The sequence below is a fragment of the Dendrobates tinctorius genome, unplaced genomic scaffold (genome assembly GCF_039654945.1).
Source record: "Dendrobates tinctorius isolate UK_male_01 unplaced genomic scaffold, ASM3965494v1 ptg000040l, whole genome shotgun sequence".
Taxonomy (NCBI): Eukaryota; Metazoa; Chordata; class Amphibia; order Anura; family Dendrobatidae; genus Dendrobates; species Dendrobates tinctorius.
In genome coordinates, this window is record NW_027361708.1 from 16,614,469 (window position 1) to 16,627,731 (window position 13,263).

The 13,263-nt window shown below is 45.8% G+C and overlaps 1 protein-coding gene across 4 annotated transcripts in view; it reads right to left on the reverse strand.

Annotated features, from left to right (window-relative positions):
* NCOA4 (nuclear receptor coactivator 4) overlaps window positions 1–13,263 on the reverse strand; it is a 95,886-nt gene that overhangs the window by 6,033 nt on the left and 76,590 nt on the right. Inside the window, exons 1-6 of one of the 4 annotated variants that reach the window (XM_073574848.1) lie at window positions 9,111–9,266; window positions 5,666–5,814; window positions 4,095–4,235; window positions 2,266–2,354; window positions 543–651; window positions 286–387 (exon numbers count right to left, since the gene is read on the reverse strand). In XM_073574848.1, coding sequence (XP_073430949.1) covers window positions 286–387; window positions 543–651; window positions 2,266–2,354; window positions 4,095–4,235; window positions 5,666–5,812 — 588 coding nt within the window. In that variant the 5' untranslated portion in view covers window positions 5,813–5,814; window positions 9,111–9,266. Of the gene's footprint in view, window positions 1–285; window positions 388–542; window positions 652–2,265; window positions 2,355–4,094; window positions 4,236–5,665; window positions 5,902–9,110; window positions 9,267–13,263 lie in introns of those variants that run through there. The other 3 variants (XM_073574847.1, XM_073574849.1, XM_073574850.1) reach the window with 3 other exon arrangements.

The following is a 13,263-nucleotide window of genomic DNA, read 5'->3' on the forward strand; positions in this document are numbered from 1 at the left end:
TGGGGTCTCTGCATCAGGAAAAGCCTGGTGATATATTCCCTTTAAATGGCTTACCTGCATGACAATTAGATACGTTCTTTAAATGGGTTGGTCCACTGTCCACAGTTGTGTGCTCTAACTAAAGTTGATTGGCTGCAACCATCATGTGACTACCCACCCGATATGGATCCCTCAGAGCAGAGTACGGGGCCCATTAATAGGGGCTGTCCAGTAGGGGATCCTGCAGTCTCTAGGGCATGTCATCTCACACCCTCCTTACAGAGGAGAAATATGAACTGAGAGTACCTGTTCGATGTCAGCGACATAGCAGTGGTTGAGAAGCCAGGGGTTCTGGGAGACAAAGCTGCACGACGCAGCGCTGACATTTTCGGCCATTTCTTCACAGTGCTACAAAAAAAAAAAAAAAAAAAAAAAAAAAAAAAAGGAAAATTAGTAAAATGTCAAGTTACTCTCATTTTCAGAACTGGCCATCATTTCCTCAGGACTATAGAAGCACCAGCATAATCCTGGCTAATTATATGGAGGATACAACATCCACTTACCGCACTAATGACCGATCCAAATGACGTGATCGCTTTTCTCAGCGAAGATACATCTGCCTCAAACTGCATGGTGGAAGATTCCTCGGGTCTCAAGGAGAGACTGCCCAGTCTGGAGAAAGATCGTGAAGAGAAAACAAACATCCCATATAGTTTGCACGTAGTGCCGCTATACACGAGGCATAAACATCCCATATACACAGTGTGCACGTAGTGCCGCTATACACGAGGCATAAACATCCCATATACACAGTGTGCACGTAGTGCCGCTATACACGAGGCATAAACATCCCATATACACAGTGTGCACGTAGTGCCGCTATACACGAGGCATAAACATCCCATATACACAGTATTCACCTAGTGCCACTATACACAAGGCATAAACATCCCATATATAGTCTGCACGTAATGCCACTATACACGAGGAATAAACATCTCGTATATACAGTCTGCACGTAGTGCCACTATACACGAGGAATAAACATCCCATATACACAGTGTGCACGTAGTGCCACTATACACGAGGAATAAACATCCCATATACAGTATCTGCATGAAGTGCCACTATACACGAGGCATAAACATCTCATACACAATCTGCACGTAGTGCCGCTATACACTAAGGTATAAACATCCCATATACACAGTCTGCATGTAGTGCCGCTATACACCAGGCATAAACATCCCATATACAGTCTGCATGTAGTGCCGCTATACACCAGGCATAAACATCCCATATACACAGTCTCCACGTAATGTCACTATACACGAGGCATAAACATCCCATATACACAGTCTGCACGTAGTGTCACTATACACGAGGCATAAACATCCCATATACAGTCTGCACGTAGTGCCGCTATACACAAGGCATAAACATCCCATATACACAGTGTGCACGTAATGTCACTATACACGAGGCATAAACATCACATATACAGTCTGCATGTAGTGCCGCTATACACCAGGCATAAACATCACATATACACAGTCTCCACGTAGTGTCACTATACACGAGGCATAAACATCCCATATACACAGTCTGCATGTAGTGCCGCTATACACCAGGCATAAACATCCCATATACACAGTCTCCACGTAATGTCACTATACACGAGGCATAAACATCCCATATACACAGTCTGCACGTAGTGCCACTATACACGAGGCATAAACATCACATATACAGTCTGCATGTAGTGCCGCTATACACCAGGCATAAACATCCCATATACACAGTCTCCACGTAGTGTCACTATACACTAAGGCATAAACATCCCATATACACAGTCTGCACGTAGTGCCACTATACACGAGACATAAACATCCCATATACAGTCTGCATGTAGTGCCGCTTTACACCAGGCATAAACATCCCATATACACAGTCTCCACTATACACGAGGAATAAACATCCCATATATACAGTGTGCACGTAGTGCCACTATACACGAGGAATAAACATCCCATATACACAGTGTGCACGTGGTGCCACTATACACAAGGCATAAACATCCCATATATAGTCTACACGTAGTGCCACTATACCCGATGCATATACGGCACAATTTCACATACGGACAATGGTTAGGAGTAGGACCTCTAATCTGTGCCAATGGTGGAAAGATCTTTCATTCATTAAAACCTGAACATTTTTGGTAAAAGCAGAAAACCTAAAAAGCCAAGGCTGACAGGAGCATCGGGAATGACTCAGGACACCTACCTCTCCAAGCAGACAGTGATTTGATTGGCCAGATCATTGCTGTGAGGGGTTTCTAGCTGGTGAATCAGACAATTGAACTGTCCCAAAAGCTGTAAAACAATACAGATATAATATGTAATCAACAATGGAAAAAGAAAACATGACAAAGCCAAGCTGTTCTATCCCCAGTATCTGTAGATTAAAGGGGTCGCCCAGTCTTGGTGGGATTTAGCAAGTAGTGCAGCCTGACGAATCTAACAGCGTGTAATATTAACACTGTCAGGACTTGGCTGCACATGACATGTTCAAACGATCGCCCCTTGACCTCAAGGTGACCTGTATACTTGTGTGGTCATGGGCCGACAAGGTCCTCATCCACTGCTCTCAGTGTCCTTTGCAGAGGCGAGGATCACGGGACCGCAGGTGGTAATCATTTTTTTCTATAGCGCTAACATACTGTGCAGCACTTTACACTGTACAGACAATAAGGACATAACAGAGAAACACAGCCATCCCAAGAGCTGCGGTAGAGTGCAGACAATCCTACAAGACAGAACTTACAAGCATAGAAAGACATTAGAATGGGAAATGCCAATGGGATGCACACATTTTAATTAAAGGGGTTGTACGGGCTTTTCACATAATCTCAGTACATATCTGGGCTGCAGAATTATGACAATAAGTAATTTACTTTCTGTCACTAGTTTTTACGGGTTTCTAGATATTCTGAACAGAACGTCCAAGAAGGGGGTGTGTTATGGCATTGAAATGAGAACTAGTCGTAACCTCCTACTCTACTCCAAACATGCCCTCTATAGCAACAACCCCACCCTCCATAGCTACAGACCCTCCCCATCCACATGAAGAAGCCATCACACAGTAAGGAATTCTTCCCCTCCAACAGCCTCAGTGCAGAGAGCAGAGAGCTGCTCCTCCCCCAGACACACACTGAACAGTGATCTATGGAAAGTGAGAGTAGTGAGCGAGGGAAAATCGTCCTGTATTCTGGGCCACTTCATGATTACAATACATAGCTCATTATCAGTAATTCCTTCCCTCATTGTCCCAGGCTGCTGGCAGCAGTGAGAACAGACTGTGTGATTGCCAGTGATGGGGGTCTGCAGCTTCTAATCTGCACAGGGGATGGCAGTCACTGATGTAATCTGTTCTGTGACAAAGCCCCTGCTGTGTGAATGAAACAGCTCTGTGTCACTGATGTCTTCACACAGCAGCAGATTTGGTGCAGTGTATGTGTGAGCACTGAGTCTCTAATGACACAAATACTGATGGGAGCAGCCTGTCCCAGAATACAGGACGATTCTTCATGTGGACGGGGAGGGCCTGTAGCTATGGAGGGTGGGGTTTTTGCTATAGAGGGCATGTTTGGCGTAGAGTGGGAGGTTACGACTAGTTCTCATTTCAATGCCATAACACACCCCCTTCTTGGACGTTCTGTTTAGAATATCTAGAAAACCGTGCAAACTAGTGACAGAAAGTAAATTACTTATTGTCATAATTCTGCAGCCCAGATATGTAATGAGATTATGTGAAAAGCCCGGACAACCCCTTTAATTAAAACCCAGTTTTTTCACATTAATTTTTTAAGTTTGAGACAGGTCTGGTCCCGTGCCTCGCCACAGGAGGAGAATCTACAATACAATATATACAAAGCACAAAATCACGTCCCTATCACATTTGTTACAAGAAATAAGGTCCCCAACCCCTTTAAGATATATTACAGATCATGCCACATTCTGTAGCACTTAAAAATGACCAGAGGGCAGCAGCACTTAACCACATGCCGGGACCCCACTAGTCCAAAATTCTGCAGAATTCCACAGGCAACTTACCCAGTAGAGCTGCTGACTTTGCTGCTGCAGCGCCTCTTCTTTCAGTTGCTGTATTAGATCTGCCTGCTCCAGAAGCCAGATCTCACGGCTGCGCAGACATTCAAGGTGGCGACTGATACAAGACTGGATCTCGGCCTTCACCTGCAGACATCAAAAAGAAATCAAGTGGGGTTTACTAATGGATCCATCATAGGAATGGAAAATCAGGAATGTAGAAAAGGTGACTGGGGCCATATACATGTGACAGCTTTGCGGGCCACCATAGGGTATATAGAACCTCACAATCACCCGTCCATGTATCACTGTGACAGATGAGCAGACGGCAGATATTTCCCTCCGCCTGCTGCACCAGAGATTCTCCGCACATGGTACTCTGCAGGTACCGAGTCTACAGCACAAGCAAATATGGAGGTTTGTGGAATCACGAGAACAGACTGAAACCATCAGGCTGTGCTCCTAGATTCTGGAAGGTGTCCACTACTAGGACTGCCCCTTCTTAAACTAAATGTTCGGCCCCAATATGATAAAGCTTATACTCGCCTCCCGTGCCAGCGCTGTTCCCGCAGTGTCAGCAATCGCTCTCTTGGGGGATGCGATGACATGGCATCTCCCCGCCTTTGGACAAACCGAACATGAAGAGGAATTCAGAGCTACAGCTGATCCCGGACTCTCTCTTCAGTCTGTGCAAAAGCGGGACAGTGCCAACTAGGCATCACGTGTTATTCCACCGCATCGCAGCCCCAGAACGGCATCTGCACTGGAGGAGAGTATAGGATTTGTTATTTTATCGGGGCTGAACATTTAGTTTAAGAAGGTGTTGTCCTAGTAATGGACAACCCCTTTAAAAAGTAAGCTGATGAGGTCAGACAACACGGTGATGACGAGCAATACTATGGTGGCTGTATAATGGAATCTGGGAAAAACAACCATCTCAGAATAATAAACTGACTCAAGAGGCCCTCGTACCTTGCACTTACAGCACTACACATCTACTAACTGCTGCCAATGGGGCACCCCAAGCCAAACTTCCCAAATAACTAGTATATTCACAAAAACCAGAGTGCCCACCGAAAACAATTCACATTTTATATTATATACACACACACATCCTCATATTCAGACATTCTCTCTTTAAATGTTACTGTAGTAAGTGTGACAAGTGGTCAGACTGCGCACAGGAGCGCCAGTACAATATGTACTATGACACCCATGAGCTCGGGGCTACAAAGGAGTTTACAAGTGTAAAAAACATACAGAGCCCCATTCCATAAATATGTGGCATATAGATAAACCCTGCAGAGTAAGAAGCCGCTGACCCAGAGATTCTCCGGCGGACCATTCACTACTGTTCATTCTCCATTACACAAAGCAGAGAACCACATCAGCCATCACCAGCAAACATCTACAATCCTTCTGGATTCTTCCAGCATCTATACTATACGGATGTCATCATACACAACGAATATCACATCACTACAGATGCAAATGCAGACACGCACTCACATGTCTGCGGGGGGCTGCAGCAGGTGGGCAATGCCCCGTATCGGCCCACGAGCACACACAGGCCGTACCTCTCTGCCATTGTCTTTAACTTGCTGCTCTGCCTTTAAGAGAGCCTGAATAGCAGTTTCCAATTCTTTCCGGGCTTGGAGGCATTTTGATAGTGGATCCCGGGCACAGGAACGGAGATCTTGGTCCACATCCATTTCTTTTGGCATTTCTAGAAGTACAGAGGGCAAACAGCGATAAGTCGTTGCAGGCGGCTGTGTCTAGAAGGCCGACTCAGTGATATCTGCCTTTATCTGTACTGGGGAAATACAGGAAAAACAAAATATCAAGAAAAACAGACAATAATAAGGGTTACTCCCATCTTCAGAGATGGACATGAATAGATATTGTTAAAAAAAAACAAAAAAAACACACACGACATTTATTCTGCAGGATTTATTAGTGTACTGGAAAGCTGGGTGGCAGCCAATACGTCCGCACAATCGCCGCTATTGTTTCCTGAGGTCTGCACCATTATGTAATGATAGAGGACGCAAGGCTTCATAGAGTGGGCGTGAGACGGGGCAACAGCGCAGCAGGTCAGGGCCAGAATCACAGAACCGGTATTACTAGGAAGCTGGGAAGTTCTGGGTCAGGGGACAAATAGGAGACACATTCCAGGCTGCAGATAAGGATACTTTCACACATCAGTTTTTTGCCGTCAGGCAGGATCCGGCTATTTTTAGAAAAAACTGATCTGGCATAAATTTTGGAGAACTGTAGAAGCGGATCCGTTTTTCTGCCGGATCCGTCTAGCAGGTTATATCTGTTTCCTGGGGGCTGGCCAATTGGATCTGAGCATGCGCAGACTTAAAAAAACAGATCCGGTGGCTGGATCCGTCTTTTTCTGGATCCGGCGCCCATAGACTTTCATTGTGGCAAAAAGCCGGAAGCGTCGGATCCGGCGCTTCCGGCTTTTTTGCCGGAGAAAAAAAACGTTACAGTAGCCGTTTTTTCCAGACGCCGGAATGAGACAAGTAGCCGGATCTGGCAAAAAACGGACGAAACGCAATGCCATCCGGCGCTAATGCAAGTCAATGGGGAAAAACTGGATTCGGCATTGCATTTCGCCGGATCCGGTTTTACAAAAAAAAGCCGGATCGCGCCTGACGGCGAAAAACTGATGTGTGAAAGAGGCCTAAGAAAGCCAAGAAAAACAGCAGGAAGAGCACATTCACTGTGTTATCAGAGCAGCAGGCCTGTGATATAAACCTGCACAGCTCCACTCCTTGCCCCTATGGTGTCCTGTGGTAGTGGCCACTAAAGCCCAGGATGGCTGCCAGAGAACACTCACCAAAAGGACAGGGTCTGGGACATGGATTGTCCAATAAGAGAGTGAACCTCTGCACTACAACTCCCAGCAGCCCCAGACAGTGCGGGGGATCAGTAATAGACATGAACTGTCCAGCCGTGGAGACACCACAACTCCCAGCAGCCCCAGACAGTGCGGGGAATCAGTAATAGACATGAACTGTCCAGCCGTGGAGACACCACAACTCCCAGCAGCCCCAGACAGTGCGGGGAATCAGTAATAGACATGAACTGTCCAGCCGTGGAGACACCACAACTCCCAGCAGCCCCAGACAGTGCGGGGAATCAGTAATAGACATGAACTGTCCAGCCGTGGAGACACCACAACTCCCAGCAGCCCCAGACAGTGCGGGGAATCAGTAATAGACATGAACTGTCCAGCCGTGGAGACACCACAACTCCCAGCAGCCCCAGACAGTGCGGGGAATCAGTAATAGACATGAACTGTCCAGCCGTGGAGACACCACAACTCCCAGCAGCCCCAGACAGTGCGGGGAATCAGTAATAGACATGAACTGTCCAGCCGTGGAGACACCACAACTCCCAGCAGCCCCAGACAGTGCGGGGAATCAGTAATAGACATGAACTGTCCAGCCGTGGAGACACCACAACTCCCAGCAGCCCCAGACAGTGCGGGGAATCAGTAATAGACATGAACTGTCCAGCCGTGGAGACACTACAACTCCCAGCAGCCCCAGACAGTGCAGGGAATCAGTAATAGACATGAACTGTAAAGCTGTGGAGACACTACAACTCCCAGCAGCCCCAGACAGTGCAGGGATCAGTAATAGACATCACCTGTCCAGCTGTGGAGACACTACAACTCCCAGCAGCCCCAGACAGTGCGGGGGAATCAGTAATAGACATGAACTGTAAAGCTGTGGAGACACTACAACTCCCAGCAGCCCCAGACAGTGCAGGGATCAGTAATAGACATCACCTGTCCAGCTGTGGAGACACTACAACTCCCAGCAGCCCCAGACAGTGCGGGGGAATCAGTAATAGACATGAACTGTAAAGCTGTGGAGACACTACAACTCCCAGCAGCCCCAGACAGTGCAGGGATCAGTAATAGACATCACCTGTCCAGCTGTGGAGACACTACAACTCCCAGCAGCCCCAGACAGTGCAGGGATCAGTAATAGACATCACCTGTCCAGCTGTGGAGACACTACAACTCCCAGCAGCCCCAGACAGTGCAGGGATCAGTAATAGACATCACCTGTCCAGCTGTGGAGACACTACAACTCCCAGCAGCCCCAGACAGTGCAGGGAATCAGTAATAGACATGAACTGTCCAGCTGTGGAGACACTACAACTCCCAGCAGCCCCAGACAGTGCAGGGAATCAGTAATAGACATGAACTGTCCAGCTGTGGAGACACTACAACTCCCAGCAGCCCCAGACAGTGCAGGGAATCAGTAATAGACATGAACTGTCCAGCTGTGGAGACACTACAACTCCCAGCAGCCCCAGACAGTGCAGGGAATCAGTAATAGACATGAACTGTCCAGCTGTGGAGACACTACAACTCCCAGCAGCCCCAGACAGTGCAGGGAATCAGTAATAGACATGAACTGTCCAGCTGTGGAGACACTACAACTCCCAGCAGCCCCAGACAGTGCAGGGAATCAGTAATAGACATGAACTGTCCAGCTGTGGAGACACTACAACTCCCAGCAGCCCCAGACAGTGCAGGGAATCAGTAATAGACATGAACTGTCCAGCTGTGGAGACACTACAACTCCCAGCAGCCCCAGACAGTGCAGGGAATCAGTAATAGACATCACCTGTCCAGCTGTGGTGACACTACAACTCCCAGCAGCCCCAGACAGTGCAGGGATCAGTAATAGACATCACCTGTCCAGCTGTGGAGACACTACAACTCCCAGCAGCCCCAGACAGTGCAGGGAATCAGTAATAGACATGAACTGTCCAGCTGTGGAGACACTACAACTCCCAGCAGCCCCAGACAGTGCAGGGAATCAGTAATAGACATCACCTGTCCAGCTGTGGTGACACTACAACTCCCAGCAGCGCCCCCACTACTACACACAGTATAACGGATACATAGAAGCCTGTGGCCCTTTCCTATGTCCTACTCTATGACGATAATGAAAGCAAAGCGGCCGCAGTCACACACAGGCCCGGCGGTACCTGGCTCACTGCTCAGCCTCAGCTCCCGGTCACCGGCAGGATAAGTGCACACGGGCCTAACAGCGGTTTATAGACGTACTGTTGACGTCCCTGTTTAGTGGGCGGAGCGTGGCAGACTGAAGGCCTTTGGTAACAAAGCGTCCGGCAACGTCACCGCTAGTGGGCGGAGTGGGACCGAAGGCCAACACGAGCTCAGAGCGCCCGCTGACGTCACTGCAAGTGGGCGTGGCGTAGGAGGCTGGAGGCCGCCACTAGCAGTAAGCACTTCTTCACGTACGCAGATCTTCAGCTGATGGGGCGGAGAGAGGGGGGACAGTGAGGGACGACAGGTCTCCTGCTCCCCAGGCCGCCATACAGAAGAGCTGTGCCAGCAGATTCCGGGCGCCGCAGCCCCAGAGGACGCAGTCACAGCCCGCACATAGAGGCCTGACAGCAGGTTGTATAGTGCCTGCACTTAAAGAAATGCTCATAGGCAAAACCGCAGCTTCAGGACAGTGTGTGCACTGGCACTGACCGCATCACTTAGGCAGCGATTACTACCCATGGGAATATACCCCAATATAGCTGCAAACAGGAAATCACTTGTTTTCCCAGAAGCAGACTTGCAATTAGCTTTATTTCACGGCTCAAAAAAACCCCATTTTGGTATGTCAAGGAATATACCGCTGCTGTGGTTTTGCTGCATTCCTGTGCAGACTGCAGGCAGTGGGCCTCCGCTTTCTGGGCTTGCCGTCTACGCTGCCAGGCTGCTGCTCAGGTCACCCCCACTGTCCAGACTTATAGAAACATACAGGCCATTAACACCCAGAAACTTCTGAAGAACTTGCAGTCTTCATTGGCCCCTATCTCCTCCCTCTCATGTCCTGATTCTGCATTGAAGCATTACAATGAAACACTTCAAACTGCCCTGGATGAATTTGCACCCCCTATAAATAGAACACCACAACGCAGACGGCGACAACCCTGGCACACGGTGCAAACACGTTTCCTGCAGCGGTGCGCCGAACGTCTGTGGAGAAAATCCAATCTACCCGAAGATTTCATCCATTTTAAGTTTATGCTTAGAACATACAACACTGCCCTTCACCTCTCCAAACAAACCTATTTCAACACCCTCATCACCTCACTGTCCAATAACCCGAAACGTCTCTGACACTTTTCATTCTCTACTCAATCCAAGAGTACAGGCCCCAACCACGGAGCTCCGAGCTGACGATCTGGCCAATTACTTCAAAGAAAAAATTGACCAGATCCGACAGGAAATTATCTCCCAATCACCTCATACCATGCACTGTCCTCCCTCCCCCACTGCATCTAACTCACTCTCTGATTTTGAACCAGTCACAGAAGAAGAAGTAAGCAGGCTCCTTGCATCTTCTCGCCCAACTACTTGCACCAGTGACCCATTTCCGTCACATCTCCTCCAGTCCCTTTCCCCTGCTGTCACCCCTCACCTAACTAAAATATTTAACCTCTCTCTCTCTTCTGGTATTTTTCCCTCATTTAAGCATGCCATCATACATCCACTACTTAAAAAATAGGAAAAAGCAATTAGTTCCAGCTGCGTGTAAAAAATTTCTTCTTTATTTCAACATTAAAATTATGTCATCTTCATAGTAAATGCCATACACACGGACACGGCAACGCGTTTCGATCTGTAAGATCTTTGTCAGAGCCATAGAGATACGCTGATCTCAGCTGCATATATACTAGAATATATACAAGAATATTTTCGTCTTGCCTACACGGGATAACATTCTCAGAGGTCACGTTTTAATATGGCCACAGACCTGAACAGGGATCGGTCTTTAAAGGCTGCAGAGGTTTTTTCTAATCAGCAAGAGCCAGACAGCAGTGTTACAGGCTTTAATGAATGTCTGATTAATTTGGAAAAACTTCGTATGCAGGAAATGAAACTGTGGTGGGATCATGAAACGCTTAACAATTATGTGAGCAAAGAAATGATACCAAGAGGTTTGCGAATTAAAAAAATTCCCACCACAATCTACTCGGATGAATTCATAGAGCAATGGAATACTATTCTAAGCAATTGTTCTCAGAATTTAATGAAACTGATTGTTCGGCAGGAAGAGACTAAACTGAAAGACATTCAGCAGGAGATGGAAACAGTTAATTCGTCTATACTGCAATACAAGACATTGGCACAGTTTGATTCTTCCATAGCAAAAATAAATGAGAAAGTCTCAGCTTTGGAGGAAGAAGTTATTACTAGAAAAAAGAAAAAATTTGTGCGAGACACTAATGATTACACAAGCAACAAAGTATATGACTGGGGCAAGTGGACTAATTTTGATAAAACTCCTAAGTCCATTCTCAAACAAAGCCATGCTCATAAAAAACGCAAATATTCAAGAGCTAGACTGAACAAACCGCATGTTTCCTTTACATCATCAGACCCGGACTCCTCTGATAATTACTTGAGTGCTTCAGACGATAATGCACCAACCAGTGTGAATATAGGCCAACATTTTTCAAAAAACGCAAGAGGCGCGGGGGTCGCAAGCACCACAGGCGCAGTAGGAATTACTACCCGCAAGAAGCATTACATGACCAAGTAATTAAGAATGTGCAAAATTATTCATCCAGAGATTTAACTCCAGATCAAATTGAGATCTTATCTTTGGGGTTAAACTTTGCTCCGGATCAGGATTTTGATTTGTTCACAACTATACTAGATGTGAATAAGTTCATGCGGAACTTGACTGTCAAAAAACACTTTATGAATGATTCACAAACAACAATGAATGAAGAAGGAGAATGTGATGACAACACTCAGACAATAACTAACGAATTTTTACATATGAACTTTCAGGAGCAGGTGTCATTGGTAACTTTACAAGATTTGGATACAGAAAAAAATAGAGAGATGGAATATGTTAATCAGTCATTAAATTTTTCCACAAAAAAATCCCTATTTCTATCCGGTCCACGCGAGATCTGAGTGTATGGACCGATTCCAAGATATAGTGGAAAAGGAATTGCAAATTTTGTTTAATCAAAAAAAATAGTAAATTTAAAAATCTATCTGGCAAGCAATTTATAGCTCTAAGAGAATTAAAATCAATGACAGATATTGTTATAAAAATGTCAGATAAAGGTGGGGTAGTTGTGGTTCTAGATTCTAAAGATTATTATGATAAAATGATTGAGTTATTGTCAGATGAATTGACATACAGGAAACTGGATTATAACCCTTTAGAACAATTTAGGGATAAAACTAATCAAATTATCATGGAAGGTTTGGAGTTAGGAGTCATTACTAAAAAACAGGCAGAATATCTGCAAGTGAAAAAACCGGTGCTTCCAATTATATATGGAGTACCCAAAATACACAAAGGCTGTGGCGTTCCTCCTATGCGACCGATTGTCTCGGGCATCGGTTCAGCACATGAGCATTTGTCACAATGGGTTGACACATTGTTGCAACCCCTTGTACAGAGGATGCCTGGCTATATTAGAGATTCCAAACAGGTGTTACAAATGTTTTCTAACAAGATGTGGCTGTCATCATATTCATGGCTTAGTTGTGATGTAGTATCATTATATACATGTATCCCTCATGATTTAGCAATAAGAGCTTTGCAATTTCATTTAAAAAGGTTTAGTAACTACTCTATGGATCTAATTAATTATATTTTGCAAGTAGTAATATTTTTGATGTCACATAATTTTTTCTCCTTCAACCAGTGTTATTATTTACAGTTGAAGGGAGTAGCCATGGGAGCCAAATTTTCACCGTCCCTTGCAAATCTGGTTATGTCGTATTGGGAATATGAATTTATTTTCTCAGATTCCAATCCTTTTTATGGACAGGTGGCATGGTATGGCAGATATATCGATGATACCCTATTAATTTGGGATGGAGATGTATCTGCCATACCTGCCTTTATGCTATATCTAAACTCTAACCAATACAATATTAAATTTACGCATGAACATAATATGGAACATATATCTTTTTTGGATTTGGATTTATTTGGTGTTGAGGGGGAAATAATCTCTACGAAAACACATCATAAACCCTATAGTGGGAATACCATCTTACATGCGACTAGCAGTCACAATAAACATACCCTCAAAGCAATACCAGTAGGAGAACTCACAAGGGTTAAACGTAATTGTAGTGAAGAGA